Source organism: Anabrus simplex, unplaced genomic scaffold, assembly GCF_040414725.1.
Source record: "Anabrus simplex isolate iqAnaSimp1 unplaced genomic scaffold, ASM4041472v1 ctg00000124.1, whole genome shotgun sequence".
Lineage (NCBI taxonomy): Eukaryota > Metazoa > Arthropoda > Insecta > Orthoptera > Tettigoniidae > Anabrus > Anabrus simplex.
In genome coordinates, this window is record NW_027130073.1 from 490,133 (window position 1) to 507,561 (window position 17,429).

The 17,429-nt window shown below is 37.2% G+C and overlaps 1 protein-coding gene across 9 annotated transcripts in view; it reads right to left on the reverse strand.

Moving 5' to 3' along the window:
- The window catches only part of LOC137503444 (uncharacterized), a 366,746-nt gene that overhangs the window by 187,318 nt on the left and 161,999 nt on the right, over positions 1–17,429 (reverse strand). For 5 of the 9 annotated variants that reach the window (XR_011019125.1, XM_068231027.1, XM_068231031.1 and 2 more), the window contains 2 exons: positions 15,062–15,083; positions 781–808 (listed from right to left, as the gene is read on the reverse strand). Coding sequence is in view for 7 of the 9 variants with exons in the window: in XM_068231027.1 (XP_068087128.1) it covers positions 781–808; positions 15,062–15,083 (50 nt within the window). In the remaining 2 variants the exon portion in view is untranslated. Of the gene's footprint in view, positions 1–780; positions 809–3,507; positions 4,232–15,061; positions 15,084–17,429 lie in introns of those variants that run through there. The other 4 variants (XR_011019124.1, XM_068231028.1, XM_068231029.1 and 1 more) reach the window with 2 other exon arrangements.

The following is a 17,429-nucleotide window of genomic DNA, read 5'->3' on the forward strand; positions in this document are numbered from 1 at the left end:
CGGGCGAGTTGGCCATGCGGTTAGAAGAGCGCAGCTATGAGCTTGCATCCGGGAGATAGTGGGTTCGAATCCCACTGTCAGCAGCCCTGAAGATGGTTTTCTGTGGTTTCCCATTTTCACACCAGGCAAATGCTGGGGCTGTACCTTAATTAAGGCCACAGCCGCTTCCTTCCCTTTCCTTGGCCTTTCCTATCCCATCGTTGCCATAAGACCTATCTGTGTCGGTGCGATGTAAAGCAAAATAGCAAAAAAACAGTAATCACCACTCTTATATTTACCCTGTGATAAGTGTTAATAAAGGATGGTTGTCCAGTTATACTTCCCTTTAAAACAATAATCATCATCACCACTCTTCCATTTACCATGAGATAAGTGTTAATAGAGGATAGTTCTCCAGTTACACTTCCTCTTAAAACAATAATCATCGTCGCCATAAGATATATCTGTGTCGGTGCAACATAAAGCCCATAGCAAAAAAAACAAAACAATAATCATCATCATCACCACTTTTCCATTTACCCTGTGTTAAGTATTAATAGAGGATAGTTCTCCAGTTATACTTCCTATTAAAACAGTAATCACCACTCTCATATTTATCATGTGATAAGTGTTGATAGGGGATGGCTGTCCAGTTATACTTCCTCTTAAAACAATAATCACCATCACCACTCTTATATTTAACATGTGATAAGTGTTAGCAGAGAATGGTTGTCCAGTCATACTTCCTGTTTAAACATTGTTCACTACTGCACTACATCGTTCTAAGTACTCTTTACTCACCTCGATTTTTTCCGCTTTTCTTTTTCGCCTGAAACAGAGAACAAGAGATCTGGATTAGTAATAATAATTGTGTTTGGTGCCGCATTTTTAAGGCGACCCTCCAGGAAGGGTTCAAATGCATGTTGTTGTGGTGAAGGACTGTGGTATGTATTGTTTGTGAGTTACAGGAAAGTCTGGGGCAGTAAAATAACACAATTACCAAGCCAACTCATTGACCTCGGGACGCTGATGCCCAAAGGCCAGAGCACTGACCTGTCAGCCACAGAGTCGTACGACAGTTTGATTATCTGACACTGTGACAGCCGTAACTTGTTTTGGTTTCTCAGTGGCACTGGGAATAGCAGTAATCACCACCTGTCCGAGTGACTAGCTATCCAATCTGTGAGTGGCCGTATCGGTCTGCGGGTTCATCTCCTGTGTGTTATGAGCAGCATCTGCGGGAGAAAACTCAGGGCCCTTTGCCGAGTTCAACGTCCCTTGATCAACTCTTGTTCTCTTCTAATACAGATTGGGAGTGTCACAAGGAAGATGTAATATTTCCTTAGTTGTGGATTTTAATATCATGTCAGCCTTGGAGAGAAATTTCCTAAGGCGAAGTTTGAAAACCATATATAAGCTACTGGGTGATGAATGTGAATATTACATTGAACTTCTGGTAAGGTTGTAGAAGAGATGAAGTTGTTATGTCTTCTAGTTTCATTGTAGTTCAAGGATCTAAGACTGTTTAGACCAAGTTACTTCACGGCTTCATAGATGGTACTGGGCATAATTTTCATATTGAGGCCTGTATATGAATTTATTTAAAAACAAAAAAAAAATTAAGTTTAAATCCACCTAATCAATAATTTAATTTGAGCTCATAAACTCATTCAAATTTTTCTGTCTTAGTACTAGTTTCGATCAGCGTAATGATGATCTTCAGGTAACAAATAATTAAAATAAAAAACAACCAAGAAAGGAGAACATATCTAAAAACATGACTGAATTTTCCACAAGAGAAATCAAAAGGGACTGTTGAAATCCTATGAAAAAGAATGCATTGAGCAAGAGAATATGTACAATCATTTGGCTAATAATTGAAAAATTACGTATATAATCCATAATAATGTATGTTGGCATAAAATCTTGATGTCTAATTAAAATAAAGTGACAACCAACACTTCAACTTAAAATATTCCTCTGAACATCTAGTCTGTTATTCCTGAGTGAATGTGTAAAAGTATGACATTACAACCTTACCACCTTGGAGAGAAATAGAAGCCTTGTACAATCAAGTAGTGTCAATCACATACACAAATCTTACATGCCGAGGCACATTTTGTACTTTCCTACATTAAATCAGAAATGACAGTCTTAATGTTCAGTGGACTATTTTAAGTTGAAGTGCGGTCGTCACTTTATTTTAATTAGACATCAAGATTTTAAGCCGACATATAATATTATGGACTATACACGAAAATGTTACCATTGATGCTTTCACGACCCATACATTGCCAACTCATAACCTAGTTGTCGGTGGTAACATTCTGGTTCAAATTTTGTATCGAAACAGTCAATCCTTTTGTGATGTGTGCTACCAGAGTATGATGTGATGTGTGCTATGAGAGTATATATCTATTTGACCTAATTCAAGTAAATTCTCTATCATTTAAAATTGTCTTAAATTTTATCATCAAAAACTGTGGTACACCTTGTACTGCACGTTCCAACTTTTCTGAGACTTGCACAAGATTTGAGGCGTTTCCTAACAAATGTCCAATTAACTGTTTAAATTTGATTGGTTTAGATTAATTTGAAGGTAACTCCTATGCAGTCATTAGTCATTAATTTTGCTGTGGCATTTATGGTTGCACCACCCGGCACAAGCTACTTAATCAATTTCCTGTAAGGAAATCTTACATCCGTCTTCATGTTGCCACGAGGCAAGCATTTTATAACCTTTTTTTAACAAAATCATTTTTTATTAAACTTGGCCTCAGTAGTTCTGTTTCCTTTTCACTTTTTTTCGACATGTATTTTGGTGAAGGTGGTGGCTTCACATTAAAAGTATTTTACGTGAAATTTTAGTACTGATGAGATTGTAAAACTGCAACATAATTACTTTAGGGTTTCCTTTTCTATTTTGTATTTGATGTTAAGGGTAGTGTTCACTATTTACTTTTTATATGCGTTTATAATAGATAAGTAGTTACGATAGGTAGATATTAACTAAATTATTCCTTGTTCGAAGATTTGGCCACAAAAGTCTTTTGATTCACGAGCTCGTAAGGTTCCTTCCATTTCCCATATCTTGCCGTTAGTTTCTGTGTATTCAACCGTGTTTAGTTTTGCTTTCATGATATGATTTTAACAATTCTAAATTTTATTTAATGTTCCAAGTGTTTTTCTTTTATAATTTTTTTTTTTTAAGCACAATCGCTAATACACTTTTTATAATGTCAAATCACTTATTGGACATCACGAAAGTACCTGGTTTCTGAATTCTGCAATACAGCTCAAAATGAGATAAGTTATGTAATATTATTTGCTGTCACACAAGGTGTAGGGTTGCGGCACTATATATCGAACACTTAAAGTCAAGCTCTGAGCACTAGTTAAGGAAATAAATAATTATTTTCTGCTTTCTAGTTTTAAATAGCTAAAATGTAATAAATTTTTTTTTCAAAGAGTGCGGGATAACTGCCCCCCCCCCCCCCCTCTTGTCGACGCCACTTTATTTATTACATGTAATAAATATCATTTTTGGTCCGTATTGATGATATTAGATTGAAATAATAACATTAAGTTATTTAATAGACCACCTAATCAATACAAAATCGTCTTGGATGATTTACATAAATTTGTTAGCTAATAGTGGGACATGTTTCGCCTTCCCTGAAGGCATCATCAGCTATAGTCTTAACCTTAAATTAAAAATAAGCGTCTAAATAACATGTAGTAATGAAATGAATTTTAAAATCTTGAAGAGATTTGAAGTAAAATAACATTAAAAATAACAATGATGGTTTGAAAATACAATGTGATGAGATACAATAGTGGAAGTATTAACAAAATTAACATTAGAAGGCTGCTAAAATAAGTACAATGGATAAAACAACAGATTGTTATACAACAAGTAGTAAGATTGCATAAAAGTAAAGTTGATAGTCATGGCGGTTATAATTAGACGATGGCGAAAAATCTTATATAATCAAAGTAAAGAGGAGAGAATAAAAGTCAAAGTTAGTCGAGAGATCCGAAGTTCATCATGATCTTGAAGATAAAAGACGAAAGTCAGATGCATATGGTGAAGTTGTAGAACACGTTGATGATATGAAGTTGATGAATAGAAGTTGAAGAACAGTTTCAAATAGGATCACTATGGACCATCTCAAAATTTGAAGTGATGTTCAAATGTTGTAAATTGTGAGTTTGTAGATATTCTAGTTGAAAAAGCATATAAAAGTGGAATCTGTAAATGGAAGCAAGAAACGTAGAGTTAATTGTGTGAAAAGATATTTGAAAAATATTGAAGTAGAATCGTATGCACTTACCATTTGACGGTGACAAAGATAGCTTGTAATATTATGAGTTAGAAGTATTTGCAACAGTAGACTTCTTGCTACGTGTGTTATAACTGAAGTTTTGTGCTGGAGGGGGATCTGTTTGCGTTGACGTAACTATTGGAGGGGGGCTGCTATTGGTGGGAGGGAAGGAAGAGAGTGTATTACTGCGCGTGTTGTAACGGTGTAAGGCTATTGGAGGGAGCGATGTTCTGGTGGGTGTGGCTATGGGTTTATTGGTTGTATTTGAATTAGTGGTACTAGCGGCGGGGGGAAGGGAGGGGGTATATTAGCTGTAAGGGAGGTGGGAACTCTAATTGATGTGAAGTTGAAGATTTTTAAGAATTTGTTGGTGAGGGAAGTTGATTCTCGTAATAAAATAAGAATCTGTTCATACAAGGGGCTTTTTTTATTAATAGTGTCATTTAGATATTTATCTTTATTAAAATGTTGGTCGAGGAAAATAAATAAGTTTTCATATTCTGTCATGAGTTTGCTTTTATCGACTCTTTTTAGGATATGGAGGTCTTGTTCTATTGTGGTGAATTTATGCCCGGTGTCCCTCATATGGTTGGCCATTGCGGAGAATTTGTTGTGTCTTTGGGCATTGTAATGCTCGGCGTATCTGGTAGAGAAGCTGCGGCCAGTTTGGCCAACATAAGAAAAATTACATGTAGAGCATTTCAATCTGTATATTCCTGATCCAGAGTAACTATTGTCTGTGATGTTGATAGAGTTGTGATTGAAGAATAAATTACGATTAGTGTTTTTTGTTGTGTAGGCTATTTTTATTTCGTGCTTCATTAATGAATTGGTTATCGGGTAAATGCTATGGTTAGTGAACGTGAATTTAGCGTATTTTGGTTTGACGGGTTTTAATGGAGTTAAATTGGTAGCTAGTTTCAGTTTGGTTTTATTGATGATTTTATCAATCATATTCGTGTTAAATCCATTGAATTTAGCTATTTCCTTGATGAATAGTAATTCTTTCTTTAAATTAGTAGAGGACATAGGGATCTTTAATGCTCTATATATTAAACTGTGATAAGTGGCTTTTTTATGTGAGTTGGGATGTAAAGAATCATTTTTTATGGTTTTTGGAGAAAAGGTGGGTTTTCTGTATATTTGGAAGTCAAATTTGTTCAATGCTCGTGTGATTTTTATATCTAAGAAGTTCAAAGAGTTATTGAACTCATCTTCTTTAGTGAATTTAATATTATTATCTAAGTTGTTGAGGAATGATAGTATGTTATTGCTGTTGTTGATTTGTTTATCAATGATAGCTATGGTATCATCAACATAGCGATGCCAAAGACAGAGTCCGTTGATGTTATTAATAATCTTACTATGTTCGAGATTATCTAAGTATATATCGGCTAGTATTCCAGATAACGGGTCTCCCATCGCTAGACCTTCTTGTTTGTAAATTTTCTTATTGAAGGTAAAATAGTTGTTGTCTAAAACGAAATTAAGTAATTTTAACCATTCATCAATTTCGATTTTACTCAATGTGCTATGTTTCAACAGATTGTTTTTTATGATGTTAATAGTATTGTTGATAGGGATATTAGTATACATGTTGGTGATGTCAAAAGAACATAAAACGTGGTTTGGTTGTAGACTGAACTTATTTAGGGAATTACAAAGTTCGATCGAGTTCTTTAAGTTCAGAAAGTTACGCACTGTTTTCTTTTAAGTTTCTTTTAAGTGATTTACATTTAACTTCTGAATTTTACAGTGTCTACCCCCGTCATTTTTATATCTTTTCTACTGATACGGAGTGAACTTGATCTTTTATTTCCTTTTCCTATGCATTGCTATTCAAGTTTTAATCGGCTGATGATGACCTGGACTAGGGTCAAAACCGGTACCACTTCTACTTATTATTAAATAAGAATGTAATCACTGCATTTCTTATTCTTTTGTATTGAATAGGTTGAACCTCTTTATTTATTATTTCAATTTTAACTGGGCATCATCAGCCATGATTTCATGCCTAAAGGATAAAAATCGGGATCCTGATTAATCTAGTCAATGTGTTCAATAGAGATACATGTGTGTTATAAAAATAAACTTGTTGTAAACTCACAAACGGCAATTTACGCAATTAAAACATACCTAAAAAATATGTATGAGAATAATGATTAATTTTGGTGCAGTCTTACATTGAAGACATTTTTAAAAATAGCCAATCTGTCTATATTTACATGAACGATAAGAAAGTCTATGGCTAAAATTATGGCCTCAAGTTACAAGTTCAATGTGTGAATGGAAACTGGTTTAAGGCAACTCAATTTGAAGTCGTAGATGGTTACTATGAACCTTAAGTAGTTTAATCATTTAAAGATGACATTAAATATTCTTGTAGGAAGCTTGTAGTGCTATCATAGAGTGTACAGCTGTATGAATGATGGAATTGTTGTTGTTATTAAATCTGTATTTGTAAGGAGGAAAAGAGACAAAGAGACGGGAAAATTTATTACAGATGTGAAAGTTCTGCGAGGAGAAAATTTAGGCAGATACCACAGATTGCTAGTAACCACCTTACACAACATCATAGTAAAAAAGATAAATACCAGTTGTAAACCCAAGATAATAGTTTGGGAATTTAAGAAACCAGATAAGAGGTCTGAATACCAGATGAAAATTAGGGACGAACTGCCCAAATGTGAAGTGGGAACAGGCAAAGAAGAATGGCTTGGATTTAAGAAAAAGCTGGTGGACACTGCAATCCATATTGTTGGCAAAACAAATGGCAGAGTAAGAGAGAAAGAAACCCCTTGGTGGAATGAAACTGTCCAAACAGCTATAAGGGAGAGACATGAAAGGAGGAGACTAAGAGATAGAGAATGCCAGAAAGGTGTAGCAAGGTATGAGGAGAAGTTAGAAGAACTCAGTCAGCTATACCGAGACATGAAGCTTAAAGTGCAATGAAACATTTCTAATGAGAAAGAGAAAACCTGGACCGAATTTGCACAGAACTAGAAGAGGACAGCAGGAACAACAAGAAACTATTACGTATATCAAGTAGTGAGAAGCAAGAAAAGCAACTATCAAGGAATAAAGGCTCTGGAGAAAGATGGAAACATCACTTGGAAAGACAAAGAGATGGGAGATGAGATGGGACAGTATTTTGAAAAATAATATAATGGTGAATATTTAAATATCAAACAGCAGGAAACCACGGTAAAAGAAAATTTGGATGGAAGTGGTAAATGCCCTAATGAATATGAGTAAACCAAAGGCAACCAACATATGTAAGGTAGATATTGACTTAGTCAAGGCTGCTGGAGTGCAAGGATTGGAACTGTTCTTTAGAGTCCTAAACATCATTTGGAAAGGAGAAAAACTACTGGACTAAAGGTGACGTCGTCCCTTTATTTAAGAAAGGAGACAGGTAGAAACCTGGCAACTACAGGGGCATCACTCTTCAATCTCATGGACTCAAAATAATGGAACGAATCATAGAACAGAGATTAACCCTTAGCAGATGAATTTTTTCCTTGTGTAGTCCTGTGCTAGATGTATTTTTCTTCAAAAAAATCTGTATGTTTACAATGAAGGTATTATGAAGATACGAAGTCTGACTCACAGCATCATCAATTAATTTATAAATCTAGATACACACTATAAGCAATAAACATGTAGTTAAACAGACAGTTTGCTCTTTTGCTACTTATATCTCTTCTCTGTGTGGCAATTCTTGAAGCAAATTCCAAGATGAGGTCTAGGTTTCTTGGTGCAGTTGTTGCAAAAATACATTGTTTCTCTTTTTCTGCCCTTATTCTGCCTGTTGCTGCACACTGCACAATCTTCGGAATTTCCCTTGGTGTTTGAATATATGAAGAGAGGCTTCCCATTCAGCTGTTTTTCTTCATTACTGGTTGATGGTCGTCCAACTCTCGTACCAGTTCTTTTCTGTATTGCCTTTGCCTCAGTGGCTTCTGCAGCTGTGATTTTCTCTCCATGTTGAATAATAGGAAGCTGTTCACTACACAGACATCCAGCAACCAGAAGTAAAGTTTACGCCACCATTTGTAAGATTTCCTTCCAAACTTTTATGTTCATGTATAGTGGTCAGATATGTCCACGCCTCCCTTATGGTCATTGTAATCACAAATCATTACAGGCTCAGAATAAGATCAACATCCTTCCTAGTTTTAGGTGTGTATTGCCGCATGCTGATGTTGTGCCATGTACTCAAAATCCTTTTGTCCGTTAACAAAAGAGGAACCATTTTATCCTCCTTCCTAAATGCCACAACATCATGCTTCTTCATCTTCTTCAAAGCCATTGATTTCATTTGAGTTGGCAATCCTTTCCTGTTTGTATTCACTGTTCCCATTATGTGAAACCCTAATTTCAGCAGTTCCTCTGCCAGATCACAACTGGTATAGAATATATCGGTGTGGATGTGGAAGCCATCATTACCATTGATATTCTGAAGCATCTGTTGGCATAACTGAAGAACAATTCTTGTTGTAAATGGATGATTCAGATGTGTTAGTGCATTTTTTGTGTGATTGGTGATTGTGGTGATTATTGTTTTAAGAGGAAGTACAACTAGGCAACCATCCTCTATATAACACTAATCAGAGAGAAAAATGGAAGGGGTCCGACACTTCGAAAAATGAAGGTATCGGCCAGAGGAAGACAAGGGCCACGAAGGACGTGAAAATGAAAGACTTCCTAGCCCTCGCAAACCTAACAGCGCCGGGGTCGGAAAAGAACAAGAGTTGACCAAGGGAGGTCGGATAGGATAGATGAAAGTGAGGAGTCTGGCACAAGTAAGTGGAAGCAATGCCAGGACTCAGCTGAGGGCCCAGTGGTCGCCAACCCACGCTCCAAAGTTCAGAGTCCCTGGGGCCCCTTTTAGTCGCCTCTTACGACAGGCAGGGGATACCGTGGGTGTTATTCTATCGCCCCCACCCACAGGGGGATTTTTTGTGTGAGCACCATAATATGGAATGAATGAATGAGCATACAAATGCTGTCTTTGAATCTGCTGCTACAAATATGCACAGTCCCCACTTAGTCGGTTGCTGGGGATTGTAACACTTGAAAAAGATGCGTCCTTTGAAGCCCATTGTACTTTCATCTACAGAAATATTATGCCCTGGAACATAATACTCACTAAATTTCCCTTCCAAATACTCTACTACATTACGTATTTTGTCGCCCCTGGTTCTAGTAGCAGTGGGTATATCCTGACATATGTCCAGAACAGGAAACTAGGATGTTGGGAAATGCTCTACAGTTGTCCACTGAGGGTTGAGAACCATCCAGTATGGTCTTAGAAGGAACAGGGCAACAATAGATCTAATATTTTCTGTAAGGATGAACATGGAGAAACACTGGGAAAAAGGAAAAGATGCCCTCTTTATTTTCCTAGATATTGAGAAGGCCTACGACAGTGTTCAGAGAAAAAAAATATCTGGGAATACCTTCAGAATAGATCTATACCATTTACTTTAATTAATGAAGTCAAAATGCTGTATGAACATTGCCAGAGTCATAGCCAAATAGGGGATGGATATTCGGAATGGTTTGAGATTAGGCAGGGTGTACAACAAGGCAGCACACTATCGCCACTTTTATTCATCACTGTACTACTGTGTTGTCTCAAAAGAATGGACCTACAAAGAACAGCTAGTGTGTGGTTTGAGAAGGAACTCGAAGACAAAAAAGAATAAGAGGTCAGCCAAGGAAGAGATGGATCGATAAGATTAGAAATGATCTAACTGGACAAGGTCTGGTTTTGCAGCAGGTGGCCATTCTTTACAATAGTTACAAAATGGCTAGAATGTTGGTGAAATGTGTTTGAATTCTCCTGGTTGGCAGTTGCATTGAATTCTTCATGTGCCCCACCAACAGAATTGTACATATAGTGTAAGTCTAAGTGGAGTTTAGAGTAAGACTCTATAGCTCTTTTTTACGGAAGTTGTAAATAACGTGTGCCAGCATGGACAGAAGTAAATGGAGAGCGCACATTCACTGCATCCAGCAAACTGGAGCTGGTTCAAGATGATGATGATGATGATGATGATGATGATGATGATGAGCACCTTAATTTATGGACAAGCAGACAGACTCATTTAAATTAATTTTCAATCCAATCTCTTCAAACATCAAAATAGCTTTGTCTATGAGTTTCTCTGTGGAATCTACATTCTTACCTACAATTACAGTGTCATCTGTGAAATGGGGAGACGTTCCACTGCAGAGTAGACAAAATTTTCTAAGCTTCAATAAGATGATAATTCTCTCAAAATATGGTCTGTAAAACATCCCTCTGGACAATGTGGGTTTTGTCTTCTGCTGGTTAGTTTCATGGGTTACATTTTCCTTCTACAATTTGGGAGGTATGTTTAAGGAAGGCAATGTGTTTCTAAATGACTGTGGCCAACACCATCAAATGCGTTACTAGTTTCTAGAACAACTTACACAAGGCAGTTCTTCTAGTGTTTGGCTGAAGAAAGGAAAGATGCCAGCATAGAGGTATTAACGAGACAACCTGGTGATGTGGTGAAGCCACCGTATTGTGAACTCAGCCATCTATTCTGTATCCATTCCAGAATTCTTCTAACTAATGAATAGTTGTTCACCATCTTGAAATACTAAAACTGTTCTGGCATGTCTAAGGGCAATCAGAAACAACTGGATAGCTGGATAACCACACGGTCAGGACCAGGGGCTGTTTGGTTACTTGATGTATCCTCAGATTCTTCTGACAGGTACTCAAAAACAGAGGGAATCACAAATCACATGATTATTTGATGTAGACAGAAAGGAAATTTGGGTATTTTATTGATATCAATGTGACACTTCTCATGTTTTCAATGAACACATTTCTTACAGCTTTGCTTCTTTGATTAAAATGTAAGAACTGAGTCTCTTGGTATTCATACCTCATGATCATGTTTCGATGGTCCCAAATGATTGCTGGACATCCTGTGACCTTTCTGACTAGACACTACATTCCTGCATGACTGCAGGGTGCTTCAGACCGGGAAGCATGTGTACACCTTTAGCAAGGCAGGATGTAAATTCTTTAATTTTCCTACAAAATACATTACAATCAGTAAGAGAACTGAATTTGCATTTTTTTCTGGGTATAAAGTCGAGTCTTCCTTCTCAGAGGGACTGTCATCTTCAGTGGAGAGAATGTCCTGTCCTCCTCTGCGCTCAACTAACTCATCTCCACAATGCAGGCATTTGCGCTGCTCTGATTAGGTATGTTTTCAATAAGTCTGGCATTGATTGTATTAGTGGTCATATCGCTTAGTTCTGTAGAGCTTACACCATCCATTAGTGGCATGATGGTCATCCTAAAGGAGACTTCAAATTAAAGGATGACTTTGTTTGAAACAGAACAAAATCAACATGGAGTAATATAAAGGGTGATATGAACAAATGTCCATGCAGCACGAAATAACAAAGATCTTTCCACACTTCTAGTAAATCACAGAAGGAAACCCCCTGTGGGTGGGGGCGGTAGAATAACACCCACGGTATCTTCTGCCTGTCGTAAGAGGCGACTAAAAGAGGCCCCAGAGGCTCTGAACTTGGAGCGCGGGTTGGCGACCACGGGGCCCTCAGCTGAGTCCTGGCATTGCTTCCACTTACTTGTGCCAGGCTCCTCACTGTCATCTATCCTATCCGACCTCTCTTGGTCAACTCTTGTTCATTTCCGGCCCCGACGCTATTAGGTTTGCGAGGGCTAGGGAGTCTCATTTACATGCCTTTCGTGGCCCTTGTCTTCCTTTGGCTGACATCTTCATTTTTTGAAGTGTCGGATCCCTTCCATTTTTTCCCTCTGATTAGTGTTATATAGAGGATGGTTGCCTAGTTGTACTTCCTCTTAAAACAATAATCACCACCACCACCACCACCTCACAGAAGGAAATATTTACACTATTAGAGCACTTAAAATAGAGAGTATTAACTAGGTATGTTGGATGATATCACTCTCAATAAACAAAAAATAATAAAAGTATATAAAGTATAAACATGTGATGGGACATAACGTCCAGTTGCAAAGAAAATATCAACAAATATCGAAGCTCTATTAGTACATCATGTATTATCACTCAAAAATCTCCACAAACAATACGTACACTGCAAAGTCATAAAAAGCCAATCAAAACAACTATCGGGAATCACTCTAACGTGCAACAATATCAAACTCACCAATATATTAGTTCCAAAATATCAGTACCACACTGCGAAGAAGCTATCCAATGAATCACAGGTCAGAATACAGGATATTCTAATGCTTATACAACCGCACAAACAATAGAAAAATGGGGAGTCGTCAATGTCCAACCTACCGACAGAGTTGGCTGTGCCACATGGGCCGCGTACGTATGAACTTGCATTCGGGAGATGATGGGTTCGAATCCCACCGTTGGCATCTCTGAAGATGATTTTACATGGTTTCCCATTTTCACACCAGGCAAATGCTGGGACTGTACCTCAGTTAAGACCACGGCCAGCACAGAAGTACACAATCCCATCACTTTCCCATTCTTTCTTCGCCAGGAACATCTGATGTATTAATTCAACGTTAAACCACTAGAAAAAATCTTAAATGGGCCAACTCGTTCAAAAAACAGATAACAATTTTAAAAAGTGATGACAAATAAATAACAATAAAAGCTAACAATAATACAGGAGAAAATTTGGGGAAATCTGCCTGGAAGGAAATAGGGAACTAAGCTAATAACAACAGTGCATAAAGAACATGAAGTAAATGAGAGTGCATATGGAGTCAATTTGGAACCTCACTTTTCTCTGTAGATTTACAAGTCTGGTACATTCACATGCTGCTAAGGAAATTCAAGGGTTAAAGACACAGTAACTCCCAACAGTGAACTGCGAACAAGTTCCAGTAAATGTAAACCAAACCAGATCCAACCAAACTCCATGGTGCAACACCCCTGAAGGGCCATGGCCTATCAAGTGACCACCGCACAGCCCAAAGGCCTGCAGATGAGGTGGTGTGTGGTCAGAACAACGAATCCTAGGGCACAGATGACCAATTCAAACAGGGTTTAAACCCAAACTAAGCTGCAACTCAGAGAGAAAATGCCAGAAATACGAAAACATAAAAACTGAGCCGCAGTAAAAGAGAGGTGAGGAGGATACCAAGAGTAAATGCTGGAATTTCCTTATGACATTTACAAAATAAAATAGATTAGTGCGGCACACAGTAAGTGCATGGATATACCAATGCCTGGCCAATCACAAGCTTGAGAATTATCACTAGGATCACCTTCACAATTTAAAAACCGAAAGTGAAGACCCAGATAATAAGTATTCGCTTCGTCAACTAAAAAATCTCCCTTAACCAGGAGAAGAGTTCACGAGAATCTACATTTCAGAGGTGCCATACCTTAATTTGCCAAATCGAAGGGACCAAGTCAGAGTTCTGACGGAGCAGATATGCAGGGTCACTTACTCAGCAAAATGACATTTCTTTTATAACCATGCGGCTGGGTGCTCAATAGACACTGTTAGTGCCACCTTGAGAATCCAGGAAGTGATACCACTCCAAAGACAAAATCTATCGTGACTACAAGAAGTTCTGAGAGGTAGGGCACAACTGTGTGCAGTATGGGTGCAAGAGGGTAGACTAATTACAGGGAAGGCCGCAGTACATGTAACAGTAATGATCCTCTTCTTGTTTTCCACTATTCCTAGACTTCTTCATGGTCTTTTCTCCAGTTTCTGGAGCAGGCAGTGCATGTGTATGTGAGAGAGAGATATGAGGAGAGAAATGTATTCAGTGCTGCTTCCTTTTGTGCAGAATGGTAGTATGCTGTGTTGTATTACAAACATTGATGCAAGTGAAATGGACTAGTATAACGTGGAAATAATTCTCTAACCCATCGGTAAATAATGAAAATTTTGAGCTTGGTTACTATTATTATTTTTATTGTTATTATTTCCATAGTTATTTTTGGACTTTATTTGGTTTAAATCATCGTCGTATTATTGGTAATAAAACGTGAGGTTATGTTACAAAACGTCTGCTGTATGTATATTATAAGAGTTTATTTAATGTAAGAACACATAATTAATAGTAAATAATTTATTTATTATTAACTGTATATATGATGTATAAATCCAGTGTAATGTTGTGCAACACACGGTAATAGTCCAGTACAATACGTCTTGTCACTAGATTTGTACTAGTACAGGAAATTCCAATCATTGTAAATAGGTTATTGGAGAGACTACAAATTACAAGGAAACATGTTGTGTCATACTTTTCTAGAAGCCTGACCAGGCAATGTATATAAAGAGGCAGCCGATATGCTAATGGAGCAGTCTTCTTCTTCTTCTTCTTCTTCTTCTTCTTCTTCTTCTTCTTCTTCTTCTTCTTCTTCTTCTTCTTCTTCTTCTTCTTCTTCTTCTTCTTCTTCTTCTTCTTCTTCTTCTTCTTCGTAGCAGTGTGTTGCTTCAGACGGCAGTTTATTAGTGTGTGTGTGTGTGTAATGTGTATATAAATTGTAAATAAAACAGTGTACACACTGATGGCATCTCATGTGTGCGCCTTTGTGGTTACAACAACATCCAGCCCCGAGATAGCGGATAAAATCATTGAGGCAGTCGATCAATCGTACTGTCCATTGGTCCAAGGAGCTGGACATGTTGCAAAATTGCAACCTAGATATCTCCATTTCTTTAAAACAAGCTTATCTATGTTTGTAGTCAGACCAGATAATGGTACTTACAAATTTCGGGTTGGTGGGATTTCTGTGAACAAAAGAACAAAAGTACGACTGTCAAAACCACAAGCTTTCATTTCCAATTACTATATACCTAACCTGTCTTAAATATAACCAGAACCATGCCCTCTGTGGCAGTTAATGCAAGAACACTGGTAGAAATAATAACAAACCTCGTTGCGAGAAAGATAGGATTTCTCTTGTATTTGCCATTAAAATAACTGTTACCGTGATGACTCCTTAACCTATTCCTGTGTCTAGAATGATCTTAACCTGACACCGAGCGAGTTAGCTAAGTGGTAAGGGTCGCTCAGCTGTGAGGTTGTTTTTGGGAGATAGTGGGTTTGCACCCCACTGTCGGCAGCCCTGAAGATGGTTTTTCGTGGTTTCCCATTTCCACACCAAGCAAATGTTGGAGCTGGCTCTTCCTTTCCATTACTAGCCCTTCCCTCTCCCATTATTGCCATAAGACCTATCTGGGTTGGTGCAACATAAAGCAATAAATATCAAACAAGGAGCTGAATAGGTAGTCATTAGCTGCAATTTATATGATAAGAATTTGACATCATTTTACAAGTCAAACATTGTGGCTTCTCAGGTTACTCATTAGACCTGGTCTCTTGAGATATGTAAAATGCCTGCCTTTATAATATAACAGTCGGTCAGTACTATTAAATGCCATCTTCCATTCCTGTACCGGGATTTTAAGAATAACAGAAGGCTGGTATGTGGTCAAAATGGTACATGCTGCTCACCTCCATTGTGCAGCACCACTTCACGAGTTCACTTTATTGTAATAACTGAACAAGTTCCTTTGGCTAATCCATGTAACATTCCTCTCATTTCTCAAGTAGCAGAAAAATTACATTATTCCAATATTTACACTTATTACCATGATTTTATTAATGAAATATATGTTATACAGACCAGCCCATTATTCAGAGTTACCTAAATCTAGAACTGGACAAATTCAATAAACTATGAGTACCTTGGACAATGCCATCTGTGTTCATGGAAGTTTATCGAGAAATTAAACTTTACTATTAAAATATAATGAACTTAGGAACACAGACCAGGACCCAATTGAATCAGGAGGTTATCGTCTCTACAAAGGACCTCCAGGAGAAAGAGTAATGAAGAATGTCCCTCAATTTGGTGTAGGTTTTCTTGTTCATAGTAGCATAATAGACTCAATTGAAGAATTTTCTTCAAAATCTTCGAGGATGGCACTTCTAACAATTAAAGTAGGGAATAAAACTTATACTTTAATAAATGTCCATGCACCAACAAATGACAAAAACAATAAAGATAGAGAAGGAGTTGAAAACTTTTGGGAGGAACTTGATTACATATTAGCGAAGATCCCTGATGAGCATATAAAAATCTTACTTGGAGATTTCAATGCTAAAATAGGCAGAGAAAAGAAGTATCGCACAGTTGTAGGAAAATGGCCAGCTCATAAATTAACGAACAAAAATGGCCAAAGATTAATTGAACTTTGTGCAGATCATAGACTCGTTTTGGAAACCACCAGATTCATGAGGCGACCACATAAACTTATGACATGGAAATGCCCTAACGTAAAATTGGGAGAGTTTCAGATTGATCATGTTGCCATGGATAAAGATTATCATAAAGAAATTTATAATGTCAGAGTCCTCCGTGGGGTAGACATTGACTCGGATCATTATATCTCAAAAATAAAAATCAAGTTAACACCAAAAAGGAAACACAAACATAATCATCTCAAAGCAAGGAGAAATTATGATCCCAGTTACTTAATAAATAATAAAATATATTTAGAGAGATCCAAAACACCTTTAAATGACAAATTAGAGACAATGATCAACAAACTTAAAACCATAGCTGAAGAAATTGCCCCAATCAAAAGGAGAAAGAAACATGCGTGGTGGAACGAGGAATGTGACAAAGCAATTCAAGCAAGACACAAGGCATGGATAAATGATCAACAGAGGAAAACGGAAAAATCTCGAGAAGAACTAATTAATGCCAGAAGACAAACAGCTAAAGAAATTAGGACAATTAAAAGGAATTATCAAAAGGAAATGCTTAGCACTATAGAAGAAACATTCAATCAGCATAAAACAAGAGACTATTACAAAACATTCAAGCAATATCAATCTAAATTTACCCCTCCCACACTTATGTTAAGAAATAAAAATGGTAAAATGGCACAGAATACTTTAAAGAGTTACTTAATTGTGAGGATCCTGTGGAACATTTAGAATTTGATCCTAACCCAAAAAATAAAACTCCATTACAAAAGATTATACCACCAGTTTACAATGAAGTGAAAACGGCAATTAATGCACTTAAAAACTACAAAGCAGCAGGAGAGAATCAAATAGTAGCA